The 25,803-nt window shown below is 36.3% G+C and overlaps 2 protein-coding genes across 3 annotated transcripts in view; one reads left to right on the top strand and one right to left on the bottom strand.

The window, feature by feature from the left end:
- The window catches only part of LOC145693696 (SPRY domain-containing protein 7), a 38,444-nt gene extending 32,192 nt beyond the window's left edge, over positions 1–6,252 (bottom strand). The window contains exons 1-2 of one of the 2 annotated variants that reach the window (XM_081769965.1): positions 6,001–6,252; positions 3,398–3,514 (exon numbers count right to left, since the gene is read on the bottom strand). In XM_081769965.1, the coding sequence (XP_081626091.1) occupies positions 3,398–3,514; positions 6,001–6,112 (229 nt within the window). In that variant the 5' untranslated portion in view covers positions 6,113–6,252. Of the gene's footprint in view, positions 1–3,397; positions 3,515–5,820; positions 5,943–6,000 lie in introns of those variants that run through there. The other variant, XM_081769966.1, reaches the window with a different exon arrangement.
- A 2,081-nt stretch (positions 6,253–8,333) lies between these two features.
- On the top strand, positions 8,334–25,525 carry Hs6st (heparan sulfate 6-O-sulfotransferase). The gene is made up of 2 exons (XM_081769970.1): positions 8,334–9,188; positions 23,013–25,525. The coding sequence occupies exons 1-2, from the start codon at positions 8,551–8,553 to the stop codon at positions 23,668–23,670; spliced, it is 1,296 nt and encodes a 431-aa protein (XP_081626096.1). The 5' UTR covers positions 8,334–8,550; the 3' UTR covers positions 23,671–25,525.
- Positions 25,526–25,803: the final 278 nt, after the last annotated feature.

Here is a 25,803-nt window from a genome sequence, read left to right as displayed (position 1 = left end):
TCACAACATCCACAACATGGTGACTGTGACATAAATGATGTAGTGCTAAAATTATATTTCTATCGTTTTTTTAGTTCCACTGATCCCACTCATACCGCTCCATAATCTGCATCTGCTTGAGTGTCATAAGATACACTTTGCTCATCTTGTACCTAAAGCACAGGAATAATGTAATACCACAACAGACCAGAAGCACAAGAATATTGTAATCCAACAGCAGACTTCACCAACAGGTTTTTGTGGCTATTTACGTTAAAATTAATGCATCGGATTACCCTCTTCTCATTTAGACCAATCACACCAGTTTCAAGATGGCGGATATTCTTTTTATAACTTTTAACAGATCATATCGACGATCTCGTATCCATGTATGCTCATTTCGTGTTGCTACAATAGTTAGTTTTAAAGAAAAACGTGCATTTTCTCACCATGTCCTTAATGTACTGAGGTTCCACTTTTGATCTTTCTCGGACCCTAGTGTCCCAACGTCTTGGACTCTGCAGCTACAATTTTGGCTGTGCGAGTTTCCCGAGGTACTCTCTCCATATACAAAGTTTCGTGAAAATCGGGCTCTGATAGATACCTAGGGTTCCTTGTGAGCCATCGCGGTCCCCTAAAATCAGTAGCGTAAGGAACTTTGATGAATATATTCTTGTCAGCAAAGTGTAAGAAACTCCAAACCTACCGAACACGACATGAGAACTTGTTGAGAATTGAACAAGAATTAGCAACTAAAACGCATTCAGAGGTAAGTTTTTTATATAAATATAATGAGATTATTTATAATAATAAGAAGAATGCACGGGTTGTCAGATTTGATTTTCCGTTTCGGACGTCAAAATCTTTAAAATGTTTCAAGCGAGGATTCATTGGTAAGTAGTCAATTTTTTGTTAATTTTGAATATCCCCCATGCGCCCATGTAATTATAATATTTGGGACGTTCAGAGCACAATGGACCCAAGTCCATTTTCAATAAAGTTCAATTTTGTTCAGTAAATGAATTCTATTTCAAAACGTAATATCTTCGCAGTCAAGAGTCCAAAATAAATGTAACTAAAACCACGTAAGGCTGTGGAATAGTTTCATATGACAGTCGATAGACAACGCTGTCAGTGGGACAGGAGGGCAGCCGTCCCCACCAACCCTGAATTTCAATTTTTTGAGGCAATAAGGCAATTTTAGAATCTTTTGATAAGCAAAGTCCGGCAGAATAAGCTTGAGGTCCTTACACCGAATAAATACAGACGAAATACAGATGATCAAAACTAAAAAGTTGCTTAGGCTTAATTTCCAGAATTTTAAGAAGGCCCGAAACTCGAAAGTAGAGCCACCTTTGAAATCCTTGAGCCAAAAAATATACAAGAGTGCAATATAGGTCTATAGTTCCTTACGGTCAATAGAAATGGATTATAACTTATCAAAATCCGGATTTATACGGTGTAAAGACTTCATTTTTTTTCTGTTGGACTTTGCTCAGCAAAAGGTTTCTAAATCTCCATTACCGCCCCAAAAATCTGAAATTCACGGCAGGGGTGTTATGACCTCTAAACGGACTCCCCTCTCTAGCAGCAATCATATAGAACTCTAAATTGCACCTTGTCACGTAATTTTTCTTTCTTTCATTTCGGATTTGTGTTTGCGAAGATATGACGTTTTCCGTCGGTGTATTCTTTTTGACACACCCTGCATTTATTTAACCTAATTATGCGTCATTGACTATGGCATTCGGAGCTTAGCTTGTTAATCATTCCCACGCTGCAGCGTACACAATATAATGTTAGTCTTAAATTTATGAGCAAGGAGGGGGATGTTGCCCCGTTCCATCAACGCCTTTGTCTAGCGGTTGCCCTATGAAACTCTGGCCCATACCCTTTCACGTGGTTTTTGTTTCATATATTTCGGACTCTTGGCTACGAAGATACTATGTTCGCTCAGCAAAAGTGGACCTTTCTGAAAATGGACTTGGATATCTTGTGCTCTGAACACCCCACATCTAAAAATATTTTTTTAAAACTAAGTTGCAGCCAGATTTATCCTGCAACCTGAATTTGTTTGAAACGCATAAAATTAGTTTGTTTAGTCTGATTAATTACAATTTTGAATCAGTAGCAAGGCTAGGAGATAGAGCTTATTGTTTAAAGTGGGATTCGAATCATCAATTTTGAAATTTTACGTGAGATCGCAGTCAAAATCTATACAACAAATTCCGGACGTCTCGTGCCTCTATCCTCAAAATTTAATGTTAAAGACCGGAAATTGCGCCCTGCAGCGTGGTACATACATACAGACGAACAAATGTAGATCAAGTCGTTCCAAGAGCCTCACTGACGTTCGGAAATAATGTGAATAAGTATCACGCTTTAATGGCTTGTTATGCAGGTGACTACCATACCTTGCGCTTTCTCATCTTGTCCCTGCATACAAGTTATGCCAAGGTGTAAAGTTTTTAAGAAACTTTAGAACGGAGATGGGGGAGAGGGAAGAAATAAAATTTTTATAATATAATGAAAACGATATTAGTGATACAAAATTAATTCTTACCTGAAGTTTCCAGTTTCATCTCAACCACATCACTGGCGTTAGAATCATCAGAAATAATTTTCGGATCAACACTTCTACCATCTGTTTGGGTTTCCAGTTTCCTTCACAGCATTGTATTTTTCATAATGATTCTTCATTCTTTGAACTAAACCAACCATTTCTTTCTTACACGTTTTGCAACGAGCTCGTATGGTCGTTTTCTCATCTGATGTTACTTTAATAAATTTGCTCCAAATGATGTCTTTGTTTCTTCCCGTAAAAGTCATGTTAAACGATTCCAAGTTGTACGGAGACTGAGAACCAACACGTACTGTATGAGCGAATGCCTGCGATATTTTAATTTCAAACCCACAATTTAGCAAAGAATCCTTTGTTTATTTTCGGAATACAACACAAAAACTTGCTTCCATGATAATTCTTTTATTTATTTTTTAATATCAGTTCTACAAGTATTCCAACCTTCGACTACGACACTTTCTCGCAAGTTAATTGATAAGCATTTAAACAATACAATAAACGTTAAAAACAAGGGAGAAAAAAAAGACAAAATAAATTGTAGATCACCACACTGACCTGCTGAAGCCACGAGAAATTACAACATTCACACGGGAAGAAAATAGTCTACCGAATGGGAAGCATTCTTATTTGACAATTTTCTTTCTCCAGCAGATTCTTTTAGAAAAATAAAAATAAACATATGTTCAAAACTAAATTTGTTTTAAACAAAACAACCGTGCTTCGGACATAGTTATATAACAAGAACAATATAAATTTCCACAATTTATGCTACTATTCACTCCGCCTCGAAATGTTTAGAATGAAAGTACTACTCACGAAGAGTACAGAAGCTCTTACCTGATTGTTGAATTTTTACTTCGAAGTAGGCTTTATTTTGGACCAAAGGAGCGCTGCCCAGTGCACCGCCGCTTCCACATATTCTCTGTCCGTTTTTCACAATCACTACCTCATGACCTGTAAAAAACCGTAAAGAGCTTTTGAACAAATTAGTTATATGCATTCAACGGCATACGTACTGCAGAATCACACATAACAAAACTACCGGTAAATATTTAAAATAAGACATTAAAAAATCAAATTGTCGGGCATGTAAAGCTTGCATTGGACCACTTGAGATGGATGGATGCTCTGTTTACATGACGTTGCTGATAGATTGAATATTGGGAGTTTAATAAATTCGACGGTACTGGTCAAGTTCAAACACACTACATTTTGCAAACTTTAGAGGTAAAATTCAATAATCTAATGGAAATACAGGTTTATATGGAACACATTTCTGCAGCTGGATGACTTCAATAAGATTTTAGGTTAACAAGTGTAGGCTTAGTACACTACAAGTGCTACATTATTACCAGTGCTTTACGACGGTTAAAATAAGTTAGTGCATATGAAAGATGACTGCACTAGATACTACTTCTCACCTGCGGAGCATTTATGCAGTGTAAGAAAAGCTGTATTTATGTTTACAACTGTAGCGTGAAACCATTACAAGTGCTATTGGAACTCGTATCACTGCAAAACCTGCGAGTTTTCACAAGCTTCGCATGTCCCACCAACACTGATACGCCTACTCCCTTCTAATACATCCGCGTTATCGCACTGGCATATCAGCTTCGTCCTGTCATGACTCGATTATATAGCATTCGTGGTTTTTATTAGCTATATAGCACAGGTTTCTTTCTATTTATTGAACTGTGGTTTATATGTCATACATACGGACGCTGTGTTTATACAAAAAATGTAAAACTGGCTTGTTTAATTCAAGAGTTCAGAAAGAGACTTACAGGAGAAATGAGTTGAAGTAAGAGAATTGTAATTGATTTCTAAGTTATTTAAGAATGGAATCGTGCTACATTTGTAGAAATGAGAAATGTAAAATGGAGTAGAAACAGTATGTACCTACCGGAAGCGCATATAAGGGAATATGACTCCAATGATGTAAGCACTTAGCCTACCCTAACATTAAAAGAAATAAATGAAATTTTATTTATTTTTATTTTTTGAAACAGGCTCGACAACTACAGCTAACCATAGGGCCGTAAAAGAATTGCAATTTTTCAACAAAAACTTCTAGTGGGTACCATAAATTTCGGCCTATGTTTAGCAGAAGGGGTCCAGCCCTTTTCTCTAAAAAATGTTACAATTTTGGTGATTTCTGTTTATATTCGGTTAGTTTAGGGTACGGTAGATTAGTCTAAGTTAGGTTAGGCTAGTTTAGGTTACGTTAGGTTAGTTTAATTTATGTTATACTAGCAGCGTTCACCCCGCTTCGCTGCGGTCACCCCGGAACGCAATAAACTTTGTTACTTAGATAATTTTTACTTTTTCGCTTTCAAGTGATATGATAAAAACCATAGAAGATTGCAGTAAATCTTAACATTATATCGCCTGTCATTTATGTTAACCCGCCCCGCTTCGCTGCGGTCATCCCGGTGCTGGCATATTGTAAAAGTGTCTGTAAAAATAAGCAAATCAATTAAAAAATTTTAAACAGAAGATTCAAGCTATTTTCCGCTGTATATCGCCTGTCATTTATGTTAACCCGCCGAGTGACACGGTCATGCGGGTTGCATATAAATACGTTTATTTTTACCTATGATGAACTAATAACAAAGGATTTGTACGTTATGGACACTTGAATGGTCAATTATCTCAAGACACTGGTAATTAAAAATTAAAGTGATATGATAAAAACCATCTAGGGTCCAAATCCTAATAACCCCCCAAAAATGAAAGAAATTGGTTCAGCCGTATTAGCGTGATGAGCGGACAAAGGATTTTGTACGTTCTCTTTTATATATATAGATTAGTGTAGGAGTCCCGCATAATTTTCTAAGAAAATGATAGAATTTCACTTATTTCTACTAATATTACGTTAGTTTAGGTTAGTTCAGGTTAGCTTATGTTAGTTTATGTTACATTTGGTTACGTTATGTTACGAAGTACTTGCATCGCTCATTTCTCCTGTAAATTTTGTGTTTTTTACGTGCTTCTGGACCCCTTGTACTAAACATACCCCTAAGTTTCTTCTACGCTAAGTGAGGTGTCATGTCATGTAGCCCCCATAAACTTTACGGAGGACAATAAGAAGGAAATAAGTGAATTTTGCAACAACTATTTCGAGTGAACCTAAGCTTGACCTGCATGAATTCAACTCTACTTAAGAACTCTCATTCTATTGGTAACTTTATATTTTTATTAGTTAAATCGTTGCATAAATCAGTTCCTTACATATTTTCTTCATGAATTAATAATTTTACCAGTAAATTTTCCAAATGTCATCGCATTCTTAATCTGCAACACAAATTTTGTCACTGCAAGAGAACTTTTTATCCGACAAACACCGTTGTAATTTTGTTTTGTCTACCTTTACAATTATTTCAATGAATTAGACATAACAGCACAAATTTATTTTTGTAAAATAAATTCAATCTTTCTACCCATATGAGTTGTATCCAACACTATCGAAGGCACTTCTCGCATTGGAGTATGATTCTGTGACAGCCCCAATCCATCCCAACAGTTTCTAAAACAACAAAACATCAAAGTCATTTTGTTAATTATAGTTTTGACATGTAGATACTTTTTGGTAGCTCATCGAACAATCAATAACAACGTAAACATCTCCACAACACTATAGTAGACTACACTATCACAGATCACATAGACACTACCAGGAGAATTCGTCTTTCTGTCATGACTACCAATTGAATGAGACAATATTTCCAACGGTCGCAGCTGCAAAAATATGTCGACAAAATCACTGAAATTGTTTTATGTAGTAATTGATTTTTAAAAGTTTTAAGTGAAACTTGTGACGAATAGAACCCTTGATATTTTTGATTACTTAAACAATCTTATTGTGAATTCAACTAGCATATTCCTTTAGTAAATTATACAACTTTATTCCGTCATAAAATGGAATGGATTAGATACAAATATTACTCGTGTCATGGGTGATACTATCACTTCAGCATTTATCATCTATATGCTAAAGGACACAACATTGGAACGTAGAATTCAAATATACAGTATGTAAAATGTAAAACTTGAAAATTTGTCAAAGCATAAAGCGTATGAAAACCTTTCAAAAAATTACATATTGAACCGAGATTTCAATGATATAGAAAGCTGTAAATGAACTATGCTGTCATAAATAATCAATTGATAAAACTATTTTGTGTTGATAAAGAGTATTTTATAAAATTGTAGTTAAGAGTTTTATATATATACAGTGGCGGATCCAAGGGAGGGGCTATAGGGGCTATAGCCCCCCTTGACGCTCAGGTTTACACTGGATAAAATGGGCTTCAATCCTGCTTTACACTGGATAAAACGGCAAACTATGGTTTAGCCCCTCCCTTGATCATATCCTGGATCCGCCACTGTACACACACACACACACACATACACACACACACACACACACACACATATATATATATATATATATATATATATATATATATATATATATATATACAGTGGTCGAAGTAAGACGGGATGCAATGGTATATGCCATACCGCCTCTGGTTTTTCAGTGATTAAGACATAGATGCTGCTAAGTACGTACTTTTAATAAATCCATTTTTATACACAGTAATTGACAAATAGCTTTGCATGTAAAAGAAATAATATGTAGAAATAATTTCTAAATAGACAACAGCGACATTTTTGTTATCTTTTGTTTTTAAAATAAGGTGCCTTCAAAAAAAGCTCATCTACTTTATAGTTTGATGTGCCATAGGACCTATTGAATTGTTTCTTTCTTATGTATGTGTGTGCCTTCTTGCTCATTTGTCGTGTTTTGAGAATGGGCGGATCTTCTGGGGATTTGGAGTACCCCTCAGTTGAATGGTGCGGGCTCTGGAACTTTTCCCACAGGAAATTAATTTTAAAAATCGGTTTTTGAGCATTTTCATGAATAATTCTCTATAATGCAACATAAAGGGACATTAAAAAAAAATCAGAGAGCTATTAGCGGGATATCAAGGTCTTTTCATGTCCCTCATTCCCGTAATTATAGATAAACTCTCCAATTTTTTTAAATCATTATATACATAGAAATGCAATCTTTTAGGCAACATACCCTCACTGTATTTCAACATTTAGATAGCCGGTATGTTGAGTCAAAATCGAAGCATACCGCCTCTGTTTTTTTCCCCAATTCGAACAATATATATATATATATATATATATATATATATATATATATATATATATATATATATATATATATATATATATATATATATATATATATATATATATAATATCTTTAAAATACACATTCATTGTTTACGTTTAAGTGAATTTTTATATATTGATTAATTAGAACATATTGATCGCTATAATAACAAATATTCGTGCAGTTTTACTATACGGATCCATAGTATAAGTAGTAGTAGTGGGCCATAGTAAAACTGCACAGTAGGCCTAGTAGTAGTAGTAGTAGTAGTAGTAGTAGGCCTAGTGGTAATATTAGTAGTAATAGGCATGGGTTAAAAGCCCCGCAGTGGTTGGTTGGGTTCTGTTCTGGACATGAAATGCGCAAATTAAAGAGTTGTCCATATTTTTCGGTACATTTCACAATCTAAGAATCCGTATAGTAAAACTGCACCCAAATATTTTAAGGGAAACTACATTCATTCAATATAAACAATTTTACAGTTGGAATGAATATTTGTGACTTCAAATACCACCCATATAGGCGTTAAAGAAAGAAAGAAAGGAGTTTCACAATTCCTATTATTTAAATGGCTCTTTGGGTAAAAGAAAAAAACTGAATGAAGAAAAGGAAAAAGAAACCTGAGATGAGGAAGTGCAAGTGTTGAGATGAAAAGTGGGATTTATGTTTAAAAGTGAATGTTTGTAAACATTCTTTTATTTTACAAACGTGTGATAGCCAGATTGATGTATTTTATGCGTTTCTAAATGTGTGCACACGTTACGTGCTTCAATGTCATACATAAATAAGTGCAGTAAAAGACATGGCTTCCCATAGTGTCGAAGTTCAAGTAGATGAGCGTGATTTAGCACTTCTTCTTCCGTTGTCTGGTTCGTTTCAAAAAATGGAATCCCGAGCTCAAACGAAATTGCGTATTATTGTGTACATTTGCATATTCTTAGCAGTTAGTGGGATAGTTTATTTGGGTTATTTTTGTCCAGAACATGTTTGTGCTCTAACAGCTAAAAGCACAGTTTGGAGCGATTGGTTGATTCCAATTCAAGATAACATAGGGAAACCTATCTCTAGTCATTCAGATCCAATTAATTCAAAAATGGGGAATTCGCGTTTAAGTTACGATGATGTCTTGAATGAGAATTTTCAATTTGACATCAAGGCTCACGATGTCATGGTATTTCTACATATTCAAAAAACGGGAGGGACATATTTTGAAAGGCATCTCGTTAGCGATTTAGATTTAGAACGACCTTGTACTTGTCACAGAAACAGAAAACGGTGTCATTGCTTCAGACCAAGCAGTGACAAAAGAAGAAAGGAAAACTGGTTGTTTAGTCGTTATTCTACTGGATGGAAATGTGGTCTTCATGCAGACTGGACGGAGTTAACGAGTTGTGTTGATGCGGAGTTGGATAGAAATGAAGGAGATAGTGTTAAACGAAGGTGAGATACTTGCTGTGTACCGGTTATTACCTTCTCTTTCAATAATAATTTATAACAGGGTGCAGAGATAATTTAGGGCCACCGTATAATTACAACGCTATTTAAAGTTAAAAAGTCAAGTAAATACATGAAAGAAGCTGGTTTGGTTTGCATACTGTGTGCAGTATTTCTGTTATGAGGAATTAGCCTATATGGCAATTACCCTTACACTAAACCATCGCAGCTTCTCTTTAGATATTATTTTGTTGAGAATAAATTGGTTCATTTGTAAAACTTTGCAAGTCTTATAGTTCCAGATTCTTAATCTTTACGAACATCAAAATGGCAGGTTGTATCGTACGATATTAATGGTAGAGTTTATATTACATATGAAAGTAGGCCTACTTACAGGTAAGACTTGGCGAATGGCTATGCAATGAACTACCTACATAATTAAACTTGCTGGAATGATGTAAACACTTTCGACAAATGCAGAGATTACATATCTCAATACTATCTTATTCATATCTTATCTGCTACTTATGTTCGGGCAGTGAAATTTCAAAGTGATCCGTGCTGATTTAAGTTGTAAATGTGTATTACTACTGAGGAGTACAGGATACTGATTATCATTACTATAAAAAGAACTGAAGAAAACCCAACAAGAATAGTAATCTCTTATTTCTGGTTCACTCGAACAGACAGTTCTACCAAATAGAAAATTTACAGGTAAAATATGATGTGAAACGTTTTTTGTGAAGGAATGCGAATGTTAATAGAAGTAATTTTTGTCAGTCCACAGCATATTGAAATGTATTTAGAAGCTCTAACCTAACATGAAAATGTAAGAAATCTGTTGAAATTTGGTAAGAAATAAAACCGTTTTGAAGGTAAGAAATGTTAATAGTATTTGAAAAGCTCTAATCTAACTTGAAAATGTAAGAAATACGTCAAAATTTGGTAGAACCGTCTCCTCGAGTAAAACCCTTATGTTTGATACATTCAGTGATTGAATCAAATTACTATACTCAACAACATTTTCTAGTCTGCTTGCATTTTGGGACGTGAAGAGCGTGTTCATTGCTAAATAATTTACATGGCTGGCTTTGGTATAGATGAAATGGATTCAGGAATTAGTTAAACAGGTTCATTTCCTGGTGAAAGCACGTACGGTTGGAGTCCCTCACTATATACGTTCTTTTGTAGGTCCACATTCATCCTCGGTGCTAAAGAAGACGGTTGATTGACGACAGAATTTTGATGGAATGAGAAAGAGTGAGGAAACGTGAAAAGTACAATAATTGTGACAAAAATTATAATCTGTTGTCTTAATGACAAGACTATATGCTTAACAGGAGGGGATACATTACCGTGTGCAGCCAGGATGAAAAAAAAAAAAAAAAAAAAACGATTTTTTGGATTTAAATCGATTTTTTAAAGTCACACCTTCTTCCTTGTGTAATCCGTGTCGCAAACTGAAGAAAAACAACTAGGAATTGGAAATGAATGTTAATTACAAGTGTGATGGGCGTAACTAGGCTGAGGCAACCGGGGCCCGGAACTCAGGGGACCCACCGACTCTGACCTAAATAAACGAAAAAGTAAATACAAAATAGAGTTCGTCAGAAAAAAAAATATTGAAGACATGAAATATATTTTAAACTGTGGTAGTGGCATTTGTAGGAATGGGGATGGATATTTTATTCCCATATGTTATTAATCCCGCTCCCTCCCCACATCCCTGTTTGGAACGTGATGTCTGTTTTTCGATTAAGACTGTCCCACGATGACAATGAAATAGTTATTTTGTCCACTAATTGACCAGCAAGGCATTACTTGGCTTGGGGACCGCATAACTCCTTTCTGGAGGTCTAAGGATGTAATCTATGTTATAAAATTGAAAGTAACTATGTGTGTGACTCTTATTCTCTTGAACCATCCGATCGATCTCAATCAAATTTTCAGCGTTTTTTTTTTTTTTTTTCACTTTGACGGTAGAACTTAAGAGGAGGGGAAATATATAGAGTGAATAAAACTTAATAACTCTCAAACCACCCGGTCGATTTCGATCAGACTTTCAACATAGATGAGGTTCTGGTCTTGGATGTTCCTTCATTTCACTTTGACGCTGGAACGTAGTGGAGGGGGAGATATATAAAACAAAATTCAAATGAAAGTGACTGTTTTTGAGACTTCATTGCTCTTAAATCACTCGACCGATCTCGATCAAGTTTTCAACATGAGGTCCGTATCTGGCGTGGTTTTTATCGTATTACTTTGACAGTGTAACTTTGGGCAGGGGAAAGAGGGGAGATGTGTAAAAATGATCGAAAACAGCCGACATTAGTGTCTAATTTATAGTTTTCGGGTTCGCTGAGAACAGTGGCACTTTTCGACGCTATTTAAATCAAATTCAGCCCAGCAACTTGGGAACGGGCGGGGAGATATAAAAATGATCAAAAATGACCAATATTAGTGTCGAATGCATGGTTTTCGGGATCGCTGAGGAACAGTGACATTACCGATCCCGTTTACATCCAAATTCAGCCCTGCAACTTGGGAAGGAGAGATACATAAAAATGACTAATATCAGTGACGAATCCATATTTTTCGGGGGTCACTTAGATGAGTGACATTTTCAATCACCTTTAAATCCAAATTCAGCCTCGCAACGTGGGGGAGGAAGAGAAATATAAAAATGATCGATATTAATGCCGAATCCATAGTTTTAGGGCTCACTGAGATGAACAGTGACATTTCCGATCCCATTTACATACAAATTCAGCCCCGCAACTTGGGAGGGAAAGGCTCATTCCATCTCCATTCAGGCAGGGGGAAGGGGGGAGGTGACCATCTCCGATTTTTTTGAAAAAAATATATTTGGTAGTCCTGTTGGAGATATGGAACCTACAAAGAGGATTTTTCCAGAAAAAAAATTGTGTTCGAGTTATGGGCTAACGAAATTCGGACGAAAATCACTATTTGTAATACAAAAGTGAATGAGCATAATCTTGAAAGGCACGTAGTTCAGTAACTACTTGTGATAATTGGATAATTCTTCTTTTATTTAAAAGTGCTCAGATTACATTTGAGGTTCTGATATAAAAAGCACGAATTACAGTCCACCAAGAGTATTTTGTAAACACCGGAAAACTTAGTAAAAAAGTAAAATGCAAGAATTTTGACATTTATTTTCCGTATGAAAGAAAGAGAATAATTGTATTATTGTGACACAATATAATACTCCTTCTGGGATCCCTATAGATAATTTTGTTTCCCATCTACGATGGCACATGGGAGAGAAAACGTGAGTGAAATTATGATAAAACGTCATTTTCGTCTGAAATTTGGGCGGATTTTCTCCAAAAGGCCATTCTTAAAAAATCTGAAAATCTGCCCGAACGATCTTTCATTGTTCCCTATGTGAATCATGCAAACAGAAATGGAGATATTTGTGTATTAAATTTTTTGTAAATTTTTAAAATATTGTGTTGCACAGGGGCCGGGTATGCAACCACGCATAGCATTGGCGCCTGTAATGTATGCAACCATGATACTGGAGTAGTTGCATAGTATTGCGCAACATATACCTAGGTATGATGCAAGTGTTTTGCAGTACATCTAACGCTCTGGAATAGCTCCCATTTGGCATTTAGACTGCATTGTGTGAAGTGTTGTATGTCAACGATATTACCAATTGCGCATGTCAATGCATCGTCTTGTTTGTGTTTCACAATAGATATACTATCTAATGTATATAAGTTAGTTAGCATTGCAAATATGTCTTCACAATATAGCACCAAGAGAGTTAAGTGCAGTGATTATCTTAAAAGACACAAGAAAGTAGTATACAAAAGTAACACGAAAAATTTTACTGTTGTTGGTGATCTTGCAGAGTCATTACAAAATTATTTCGGATCACAAGTACAAGTAAACAGTGCTGATAATTTGTGCAAAAACTGTTATTTATTATATGGCTCATATCGAGAAACCAGCTGCTTCGGTTGAATCAAATAGTGCGATCATTATTACAGATCAAATGACTGCAGATGACAATTCACTGACTTCAGATCCAATCTACGTTCCAAGTAGTGCAGTGATTGGTACTTTAAATAGTAGCATAAGTGTACTTGATACGCAAGTGTCGCCCGTGAAAAAAACATGGCAAGTGAAGGAAGAAAGAAGTGTCACGTACGTAAAACGAAAATCAGAAGAACTAGGAAACGTGTTTTCGACGGCAGTGTCTAGAAAATTACAAGATGCTTTTGGTGTGAGTGTACCGTGTTCCTCAGGAAGTTCGTCCGAGAGTTGCAATAATTGTAAAATGTGGTTTTCCAACATCACTTGTGCAATAGAGAAATCATTCTATCGTGAAAGAGTACGATTTCTCAGTATCGTGCCTGAAACCTTCAGTAAACGCATGATCGTCGAACGCATCCCATCTGCGACAAAGTATCTAATACATAAGTTACGCAAAGTGAAAAAAGAAAAGGGTATGTGGGCAACGCCAGATCCGTACCAAGGACACCTTTTACCGAACGCTTACCTCGAGACTGCATTGTCATATTACGTAGATGATAGTAAAGACTATTCTAGACAAAGTCCGAATCAAAAAGATGTTTCTGTATATGAAAACGGTGAAAAAGTAAAAAGAGTTAAACGTTTTATGACTCGCTCCATTAAAGAAGCCTTCAGATTGATGAATGAAGGTAATCTCGATATAAAGATATCTATTTCTAAATTTTACTCTTTACGTCCCAAGTGGGTTAAATTTCAGCAGGTGAAACAAACATGCACATGTATTTATTGTACCAATATAAATCTTATATGTACATCCCTGAGCAATCTTACTGTACGAAATATAGTAGATACCGATCTGTACTCTTTGTGTCTCTGTGGCGATCTACCGAAAAGTGTTGGTTGCAAGAATGTGAGAATTGTCCAGGACTAAATGCAATATCGGAACAAAGTTTAGAGATGAAATCACTGAATATATATCAAGATACTGATGAAATCACGTATGCACTATGGGATAGCGGAGATCTTGTGAAAGAAACTGGAAACCTAAATAGGTTTTTAAAGCATGTAAAGTACTGGATTTCAAAAGGAATAACTCATAGCTATATTGGAAAAATCCAGCGAGAAAGTATAGCGGAAATAAAAAGATCTACAGTTCTTGAAACATCCTTGGTATTGCATTTCGATTTTGCCGAGAACTGGTCTGTTGTTTTGCCAGATGAAATCCAAAGTTATCATTGGCACAATTCAGAGATATCTATATTTACGTGTGTAGTGTACTTCAATGGCAACACAAAAAGTTATCGAATAGTGAGCAATGACTTGCAACATGATAGTGCTCATGCACTTTGTGTAATCAAACTGATACATCAAGATGTTAATGAAATCACCGACTCATACAATGAATTGCTCATAATTTATATTTCAGATGGAGCGGCTTCTCATTTTAAAAACAGGATCCAGCTGTATGAACTTGAAAAACATTTCCAAGACGATTCAATCAAGAGAAGATGGATCTTCTCGGCAGCGGGACACGGAAAAAGTGCATGTGACGGTATAGGTGGGCTCTGCAAACATTACGCAACAACGTTTAATCTTCGAAATGACCCGGTAAGAGCTATAAGGGATGCGGAATCGTTTGTCAACACCGTTTCGGAACTTATCAAAGGCACAAGGCTCTTATTATTAAGTGCACGTACTATTCAAGATTTCAGAAATAAAAAATCACAAGAGTGGGCCAATGTTAAACATGTGATTGGTATTCAGTCTAGTCATTTTTGGCAGGTCGACAATACAGGCACATTTCATGGCAAGAAGCACGAAACATGTACTTGACAAAATACAAGTAGCTAACAATTCCAAAAGAATATATTATACTCTGAATGACCTTCAAATTGGAGATTTTGTTGCTTGCGTCTATGATAAGCAGTGGTGGGTGGGTCAAGTAGTTTCACTCTCACAGGAATTTCGCGATATTACAGTGTCTTTTATGATTCTTCATAGACCTGCAACTTCCTTTAAATGGCCAGCTGAAAAGGATGAGTGTAACGATAATTTGAAAGATGTTCTTCTAAAACTCACTCCGCCGTCTCCTACTTGTTCCTCAGCACGCTATCACAAATTCCTTTCCAAAGAAGTGATGCTGGTACAAGACCTCTTTGCTTCAACATGACTTACAGAGAGAGAAGCCAGTATGTAATAATTAACTATGCTATTGATTAATTTTTCATGTTATTTATACATACCACAAAATCGTTTAAATCGACCACTTTTTGTAACATGTTAAATTCCATATATATATTCTAGTGTACATTTATATAAGAATATTGCATCATTGCACGTTTCGATTTACTTCTTCAAACGATAAAAATTAAAAAGAAAAAGAACTACCACGCCAAGCGTGGTTGCATACCCGGCCCCTGTGCAACACAATATTTTAAAAATTTGCGAAAAATTTAATACACAAATATATCTATTTCTTTTTGCATGATTCACATAGGGAACAATGAAAGATCGCTCAGGCAGATTTTCAGATTTTTTAAGAATGGCCTTTTGGAGAAAATCCGCCCAAATTTCAGGTGAAAATGACGTTTTATCATACTTTCACTCACGTTTTCTCTCCCATGTGCCATCGTAGATGGGAAACAAAATTATCTATAGGGAGTATTATATTGTGTCACAATAATACGGTTATTCTCATTCTTTCATACGGAAAATAAATGTCAAAATTCTTGCATTTTACTTTTTTACTAAGTTTTCCGGTGTTTACAAAATACTCTTGGTGGACTGTTATTCGTGCTTTTTATATCAGAACCTCAAATGTAATCTGAGCACTTTTAAATAAAAAAAAAAGAATCATCCAATTATCACAAGTAGTTACTGAACTACGTGTCTTTCAAGATTTTGCTGATCCACTTTCTTATTACAAATAGTAATTTTTGTCCGAATTTCATTAGCCCATAACTCGAGGACAAAATTTTTTCTGGGGAAATCCTCTTTGTAGGTTTCATATCTCCAACAGGGTTACCAAATATATTTTTTTCAAAAAAATCAGAGATAGTCACGTAGTCAATTTTGCATATACCTGCCTGAATTGAGATGGAACGGGCCGAAAGATACATAAAAATGATCGAAAATGACCAATATCAGTGTTGAATCCATACTTTTCGGGGTCGCTGTGATGAACAGTAAACTTCCAATGCTGTTTAAATCCATTCGTATTCCAAGTGGAAAAGGATATCGAGCTAAATGTAAATCCTGTGGTACAGAATCACAAGCTATAGCTAATTGCAATAGTCAAGAAACACCAAAGCTCCTTTAAGAGTCAGGAAAAAGAACCTGAAATTTCGAGGAAAGAAAAAAAAAACTTTGATGTGACACCAGAAAGTTTTATTTTGTATTTAGTTTTGCAAAATTTATACTTAGTTACTACAAATTAAAACGGTAAGTTTAGGTATAGTAAAGTAGGGTGGTTGTTGTATGCTTGAAAGTAACGGAATGTAACTTCACTTAACAAGTAAATGTAAGTAAGTTAGACCTGATTAATTCGATTACGTACGTAGTATGAAAGTGACAGTTTTAAGACTCACGATAAATCGATAATAGCACCGAGTAAGCAAGAAACAGCACAAATGTTAAGATGTTTTTGTACGTAAAAAGTACCAGTTTCACTTATGGGCATAGTCTTATCAAATGTTTACATCTGTAGTCTAGTATGAATGTTCTTAACATAAGGCAAATATAATTATCTAAAACATGTATGACAAGATAATAGTAGGAGTGAATTCAAAAGTAATGGACTAAGTACCGAAGCTAAAAGAAATTTGTATATTCTGCACCTAACATGTACTGGTTGAAAAAACAGAAATATATGATATTTTATAATGCATTTTTTGTATAGACATTTTAAATTAGTTACAAAAAAATATAATACAGTTGCAATTAAGGACTTAGGCCAGACAATATTTTTGAAGCCTAAGACATAAGTTGACCTTATGAACTCCAACTGGTTACGATTTAACTACTGTAAAATATACAGTCTAGCTGTTTACACATTTTTCTCTTTGTTTCTTGTAATTTAGTACCGTCCATCATCGAAGTAACAGAACAGAAACGGGATTTCGCCTATTTTACTTTAAATTAATTCATTGCAGAATTTGATTTAAATCAACGATTTTTATTTTAAAAATCAAGTGATTTAAATCATTCCACCCTGTGTACAGCGTGTGACAAAAACCATTTTCTGTTCAGCACAGAGCATTTGTAAATTAGAAAGTCTACTGAGAAATGGAAATCTAATTAACTGAGATGAAATCAGAGTGGCTATAGTGTTGGGGAAAGTATATGGGGAACAATGGCTCAGTGGTAGAGCGTTCATCTCTGGTGCAAGTGGTCCTTGGTTTGATTCTAGGCTAATGTGGGCTTGTGGTGGACAACATCGTATCATTTTACATTATCACTCCACCAGCTCTTCGATAGTTCACCTCCATAATCATCCGTCTCCTTTAACCTCGTGGACATAACGGTAGATTCAGTTGAATTTCTTCGTGGCAAAACGGTTAGCGTACGCGCCTTTAAGCGTGGGAGAACCGGTTTCGATTCCCGGTGGGAGCTCATGTGGTTCGGGTTCCACATTAATCAGTAGGTCCACGTGTCATACAGCCTCGCTGCTGAAGGGAACGTTAAACTCAAAATCAACTCAACTGTAAATTCAGTTTAATTATTCTTACTAAGATAGAGAGAATGACGTAAACTGTTCGCGAGCTGATCCATTCTTTGCGAAGTTGTTGTTGAAAGCATTGAGTATTGAGGGCGAGGGGATATAATTTATACTTTTGCTCGTACCTTACCTGTATCATTTTTCGTGGCTCACTCATTAGTTTGTAAGCTGTGGTTAGTTAGGCTGCCGAGTATCTCGTACTGTGTGATTCAGTTGACTTGTATATGCAGTGCGTTCGAAATGAAAGATTAAAGTGAAAATACTTAACACAACAGAGATAGTTAATGTTGTTACCAAATGGAGATTTTATGAATGTGTTAACCTTTAAAAGGTCGATTATTGTGCCAGAAACTGTTCAAATTAAAGTTTCAGTGAGACTTGCGAGCTTGATTTAATAGCATACATAACTACTTTTTTAAAATTGTAGCTTTCTCGTCTTTGGTGCGGGGGGGGGGGATCAGTGGAGAGCGTTCACGTCCGGTGCTTGGGGTTCCTGGCTCGAACCCAGCTCGCGCCGTGTGGACTTTGTGGTGGACAAACACCGTGCCCGTGGGTTTTCTCGGGGTTCTCCCGTTTCCTCCCACTTACTTCATTCCGCCATTTCATTCATTTCTCATCTTCACCGTCTCCTTTAGCCTCACCGGCATAACCATGGGACGTAAAACTCCCAAGATTTCATTTCATTTTCATCTTTGGTGCAAGCGGTCCCAGGTTCGATTCTTAGTGGGGGACACTACGTTTAAAATGTGTAAAAGCTTGTTCAAGATAGCCATGCTGAGTGAGGTTTTTCCTAGGATTTCCTCATTCACACCAGGCAAATGCTGCGGTGGTACCTAACATATATGTCCTAGGCCGTTTGCTTCCTTTCCTTTCCTTTCCTTTCCTTTCCTTTCCTTTCCTTTCCTTTCCTTTCCTTTCCTTTCCTTTCCTTTCCTTTCCACGGATAGTGTGATCCCCGAGGGACGTCATCCCTCAAACGTGATGGGCTAACATGGCCTTAGATGCCAAAAGCCGAAAAATCTCATTCCTAATCCTAAAATTGTATTTATAAAAGTAAATAAATAAAAAAAACTTATTTATTGAGCTGTAAATGTTTCGGTAAATGATCATTGCTTGATGACTACATCATTATACGTTCATTTCCTGTATTTCCAGCTTATTTACTTCCGAAGGTCTTCCAACTGCTGAGAATGATAAAACCATTTGCCGAAACATACAGCTGTATCAGAAAAAGAGTTTCGCTTTAAGTAAATACAATTTCCAGTAAAAATACCTTTCATCGAAGGAATATCAGTTGTTGTGTGCAACATGAATATTATATAATAAACCCATAATTTCTTAGTTCTTGTACACGTGTTTCGTCATAATCGTCAGTATTAATCTATCCTTTCACACCAGCTACTTAATTTCAGTTTTCTATATATATCTTTTGAACAATGGGGAAAGGAACTGGCCAGTTTACGCTGCCCTATTGGCTTAGTGAGTTGATAGTTACATTAGATACGTGGATCCTTCAACAGGCAAAGATCTAGGCGCAGAGGAGACCACAATATTGACAACATACCTTAAAGACAGTGTTATAGGGATGACGGTGGAGCTTAAATACTACAATATATAGTGCCATACTTTACCGTATTCGTAATCTTACAAGGGAGGGTCACGCAGTGGCTCCGCTGAGATCCGAACGAGACAATTGTGTTTGCATTTGATATGTTATAACTAGACAAATCCCAAAGTTACACGTGCCACCAGACGGAATAACGTAAGTTACAACATATTTTGTAATGTAAGAGCTACGAAAAATTACCTGGCAGAATAGTTTGAACCGAGTTATTTGTTCGGAAACGGTTGGGTAAATGGAAAACTCGGCCAACATGTGTCCCATAATTTTTAAGAACAAACTTTTTGAGGTAAAAACTTTGCCCCAGGGTCCCAGACGGGGTCCAACTCAAAATTTTCAATTGGCAAGGGGAGTTAAGTAGCACATCGTTTGAAAGCTGTTGTAAAATGAAAGAAAATAGAGCAAGTCTCGACTTCCTACAACAACTCTGTGCAAAATGACGGCGAATCAAAATGTAAACGAAAACTTAATTGAAAAGTCCATGACCACCTCTATAAATCGGAAACTGTGAGACAAATGTGTAAACAGGAAAGGAAGTGTGGCATTATTTTCAAAGTACAACGATCTAAGTTAAAACGTCTCGTCCCAGGGGCTCGCCGGGTCCCAGATGGGGTCCAACTAAAAACTTTCAAATGCCAAGAGGGGTTAAGTGGCACATCGTTCGAAAGCTCTTGTTAAATGAAAGAAGATGGAGCAAGTCTAGACTTTCTACAACAACCCTGTGCAAAATGGCGGCGGATCAAAATGTAAACATAAGCTTAATTGAAAATCTGTGTCCACTTCGTATGCAAGATGGAAGCTTAAAAACTATATCGAAAGGATAGGCATACCAAATTGCTGAAGCTAAGGAAAACCAAATTTGGCATTAATGTCGATTAGTAAGTGACGAAAAGATCCGAAATGTTAAAAACGTGACATCCTGAGCTCAAAATACCACACTACGTATCGAACGCATGGTGTAGGGAAAGCGAAATGTGGTATTTACGTTTATGGTTAACAATAGATATCCACAAAATGTCAAAGAGTATCATCTGTAATCCAATATGGCTGCCAGCGTGAAAAGTGAGTTTGTATGTAAATGTGCTATTTCTTGGAATAATGTGACCAAACCAACAAAGTTTGACGCAGCTGGATGTACTGAGATGATTCACACGTGGTTTGGTACTGCTCGCCAATCTTGTAAATGAATGTTTTCTGTATTGCTTGAAATATTGCGATCAAACCATACAAATTTAACCATAAATGTCATACAAATTTAACCATCATGAATATGTTACAATATAGCCCTCAACCTGACTAGTACAACAACTCTTTTATGAATGAACTACGTATGACAAAATTTAAAAAATACCCGAAGTTATTTAACTTTTATTTAGGAGCATGAGTAGGAAGTCAGAGTTCAGTGTTCATCGCATATTCGTTATATTCACGTAAATGATATCGAGAGAATCGTGACGAACGTGCATTAGGAGCAAAACATGTATGTGTTGTTACTGAATGAAATAATAGTTGAAGTGAATCGAAATTCATTTGTTCTTTAGTCTTCTTATTGTTTCTAAATACATAATAGAGAAAAAAGAGATTTAGAATTGTACTTTTATGAATGACATAGGTTTTAAGCGGCCATCTTGGATTCAAGGTGGCCATAGATTTTCAATTAAGCTTTTGTTTACATTTTGATCCGCCGCAGTTTTGCACAGGGTTCTCGTAGAGAGTCGAGACTTGCTCCATTTTCTTTCAGTTTACAATAGCCTTCAAACGATATGATGCTTAACCCCCTTGTCATTTGAAAATTTTGAGTTGGATCCCCCTGAGACCCTGCGGGGACCTTGGATCAAACTTTTATTCCAAAGAGTGTGTTCTTGAAAATGATGGGATACGTGTTGGCCGAGATTTTAATTTACATAACCGTCTCCGAACAAATGACTCGGTTCCAAGTATTCTGCCAGCTTTGTAGCTTTTGCATTACAAAATATGTTATAACTTACGATATTGCGCCCGGTGACACGTATAACTTTGGGATTTGTCTAGTTATAACACATCAAGTGCAAACATAATTGTCTCGTTTGGATGTCAGAGGAACCATTTCGTGACCCTTCCTTGTTAATCTTTATCCAGGATCTCAGTTGCTAGAAGGAAGTATGTTTTATATGGGAGTTTAATATCTTTCATTAAATATTTAGGAAATGTAGAGTGTTTAATGTAGTGCAGGAAATTTGTGAATGCAAGGAACGTATTTCTCTCTCACTAACCGACTGTTGATGCTTCCCTCTTTATGAACCTGGAAATGGCTCGTTCTTCTAGATGGATGAATGAGACTAAACATTAAGTCCACTGGGATTCACTCCTTATCCTTTGCAGCAGAGAATTAAGATAAATGGTATTGAGAATAATATTTCGCATAGGATATGTTGAGTTCAAAGTTAGCGTTGCGGACACGGCTGTTCATCTCTGAAAGATTAAGGTGTTGGTCTGCTAGTTACTGGTGACTGTAGTAGAGACTGAATTGAATAAACCTGGGAAGTCCTCGGCTTATATACCACGAAAGAGGTAGTACTGAAACGTGGAAAAGTACTACCTGTGATGTCTCAAGTTCAAAATCTCGACGTGTGCAGAAAAATGTCAGTTTGAGAGAAATGCGTTCATCGGCAGAAGCAACTAGGAAGTTGTTTGTTACAATTTGTCGCATACACAGTTTTACATAACACAGAAGTTATACATAGGAGACACAATATAATTTATATATGTAGACATAATGCTATTCTTTTGCGGCTTGTTTGGACAATTTAACAAGCGGATACAAAAAAACAAAACTAAGATATCCAAGTGCGTACAAGAAACATAAAGATTTCGATAAAGATTTACCGAGCGAAGTGGCTCAAGTGGTAGAGTGTTGGCTTCGCATTCGTGAGGTCGCGGGTTCGATTCCCGCTGCCGACCATCCTGATTGGGGTTTTCCAGGGTTTCCCTCAATCCTACCAGGCAAATGCCGGGATGGTACCTACTAAAACAGGCCTTGGTCGATACCTTCCCAAGTCCTTTCCATTGTTGTTATTGTTATAAATCCAGTATAAAATGGCCTCAGAGCTGTATCTGGTAATTGTTAAATAAATAAATTAATTAATTAAAATATTGATTTAGATTATTATATTCTAAGTCCTAAATATTAAGATGGATCTCGCAAAAATAGGAATACGAAGTAGAAACTGGATCCAATTGGCTAAGGACAGAAGTCAGTGGAGAGCTTTTTGGCCGGGTTCCATAGGCCATAGAGTTAGTTAGTTATTTATGAAGGCATTAGTAATAACCTATTTGATGGCCATGGACATTTCGCTAGTCACACCACTCTACCACCACATTTCACAGATCTATTAGTTTGCGTTGTTGATTGAAACCAATTTTAATTAATTGATGAGTATATGTTTTTTCAGTATTTTATAAAGTTATTTTCACCTTATATATGTTTGTATTTCTTTTAACCTTACAGATACTTCTACATAACGCTGTTACGTGAACCAACAAGTCGATATCTCTCTGAATTCCGCCACGTCCAGCGTGGAGCTACATGGAAGAACTCTCGTCATTGGTGCGGAGGTCGTGTCCCCACAGAGCAAGAGCTGCCCCGGTGTTACCGAGGGGAAACATGGGACGATGTTTCTCTGGATGAGTTTATGTCGTGTGAGTACAACTTGGCAAACAATAGACAGACACGTATGTTGGCTGATTTAGCCTTGGTCGGATGTTACAATCGGTCATACATGCCGGAAGATGAAAGGAACCGCGTAATGCTTGCAAGTGCAAAACGTAATTTAGGTGCAATGGCGTTTTTTGGCCTCACAGAATATCAGAAAGAGAGCCAATATATATTTGAAGAAACTTTTAACCTAAGATTCGCTGTTCCATTTGAACAACACAATGTGACTCACTCGAGCGCTACCTTATCTAAACTGCGACCAGATCAAATAGCCCGTGTAAAATATTTAAACAAATTAGATATAGAATTGTATGAATTCGCTAAAAAGCTCATGTACGAACGCTTTGCCAAACTGAAGGCGAAGGACGAACAGTTCGAAAACCACTTCAACCATTTAGGTGATCTGTCTGGCCGAGAATTCGATTGGGATGAATTAGAAGATGAAACGTAGTGTTAGTTTCAACTTGTAGAAGGTAAAATTAAAAAAGAGAAATATGTATATTTCTTTTATAAGCATGTAATTATGTCGAAGACGAAGGTGTTCACTGTGAAACTCCAAAGCAGATGATATATCGTTGATAACAATGCTTCAGTAGTAACAAAAATACTCGTAGTATTGATAGTGGAAGATAGGTAATAATTTCGCACAGTTAATAGATATTATTTCGTGTATGACGACTAGAAACGGTAGGGAAAGAAGAGAGGAAACAGTTATTAATGTGTAACAATAGTACTTGTATAAAGCGTTAATAATTTCATTTTATTATACGGAACATTTAGTAGAATCAAATCAAACTATTTTACCCTAGAGTTACATGTTGTTTGCCTTTTCGAACTTCAGTTTGTACTTCCAATATTTCATTTGTGGAGACTTCTGCAAACTTCTGGCCAATGCAGTCTCAAGTAGCAGTCCCTATATTTTATTTTAATCCATCTGCTTTTCAAACACCTAAAATCCATACTAGAATTATTTCATATAAAGATTAATGAAAGAGAAAACAACCTATTTTTTTAACACACCAGATTCTTTATAGATCGGTATGTGGACGCAGGGATTGTCCAAGCACAACAGTGGTCTGTGATACAACCCACATAGTCCGAGTGGAGAGCACCGACCTCGAGAGTGAGAGGAGTGGCTGTTCTGGGAAATGGAGTGGGTAGCATAGTGGTTAACGCATCGGCACGGTATGCCGGAGGTCCCGGTCTGGTCAGTCACTTTTTCACTCTTAGTGCTTACTAGTATTATTCGTTCAAACTGATTCTGATATATGTATGTTGTTTATATTAGACAGTAAATGACAAGCACATTTTAGTACTGGAGTTTGAACAACTAATTCTAGCGTTTTTGCAGTTTTGGTGTGTATTTTAAGTATTTACAGAAGAAGATGGATTAAAATATCTTAAAATATGAAACTCGCACGCTCCTATTTAAAACCCTATTACCAGTCTCAACAGAAAAAAAAACATTGGAAGTACAAATTAAAAGTCGGAATAGCAAAACAACCCCCAATTTTAAGGTAAAATAGTTTCATTTTATTGCCGTACTGGTAGTGTTGATAACTTACTTGGAACTATAATAACAATTTACGTTTAAAATGACAGAAGCTCTCTAAAGGGTTTGTGAGAGCGTCAGGTGTAGTGAAGACCGACAGAGGGAGCTGGTAGCAACTAACTTGGTAAATGGCAGTTATTTTACATTCCATAGTATTAGTAGGTCAAAAAAAAAAATATTAATAGACATTAATTACAAGCAAACCATATATAAAGTTGAGACTGAGTTTACGTGTGTATACAGTACTAGTGATTTTTTTTCCTTTAATATTATTGAAAAGTTTTTTTAAAAGTAATTCTAGCGATCACAGAACAAATAAGATATGATTTTTCGTATGCCTAAGGCCGAAGAACAGAAATCAGTAAAGCTGTCTTGGAATAACATTTTATTTTCTTGTTACATACTGTACTCGAAAGCTCATTTATATCGACAAAAATAAATGAAAGAGATATTTATGTAACAACATGATGTGGCGTGTCTTTATATAATTTGTAAATAATATAACAACTTACTGCGTCAAAATGTAATTTTATTGCACTAAACTGTTCTGAAATCTCTGTTGGCTTCGTTTGGGGTCAGGGTGGCTCAGTGGTAGAGCATGCACCTCTGGTGCATAGGGTCCTTGGTTCGATCCTAGTTCGCGCCAAGTGAATTTTGTGGTGGACAAACACCGTGTTCTTGGGTTTTCTCCGGGCTCTCCCGTTTTCTTCCTCTTTATTCATTCCACCGTTGCATTCACTTCTCATCATCACCATCTCCTTTAGTCTAGCCGGCATAACCGTGGGACGTGAAACTGAAAGAATTTATTTTCTGTTGGCTTCGTCAGTATCTCTGGGAAACTCACATGAAACTTTTTTTGTCTTTTCAGAATTTCATTTTCCATGTTTTTCGTATGACCAGTTGAAAAACGATAAAGTTTAAGCTCTTGTTAATTGTAACTCCTTTCTACTCGCACAATTCTTGTTTCGAACGATGTATTACTGCAGATACTTTTGCAGTAGAATGTTTTTCCTAATGGCATATGTAACTTAG

This window comes from Thermobia domestica, chromosome 8 (genome assembly GCF_964235325.1).
Source record: "Thermobia domestica chromosome 8, izTheDome1.hap1.1, whole genome shotgun sequence".
Lineage (NCBI taxonomy): Eukaryota > Metazoa > Arthropoda > Insecta > Zygentoma > Lepismatidae > Thermobia > Thermobia domestica.
Note: the sequence above shows the minus strand (reverse complement) of the source record. Positions and strands in the feature narration are given on the sequence as shown.

Excerpts from the sequence above, each read along its gene's own strand:
- Hs6st (XM_081769970.1), top strand. The coding sequence starts at position 8,551 with ATGGCTTCCCATAGTGTCGAAGTTCAAGTAGATGAGCGTGATTTAGCA. Across the intron at positions 9,189-23,012 it reads GGAGATAGTGTTAAACGAAG|ATACTTCTACATAACGCTGT; the intron begins GTGAGATACTTG and ends TTAACCTTACAG.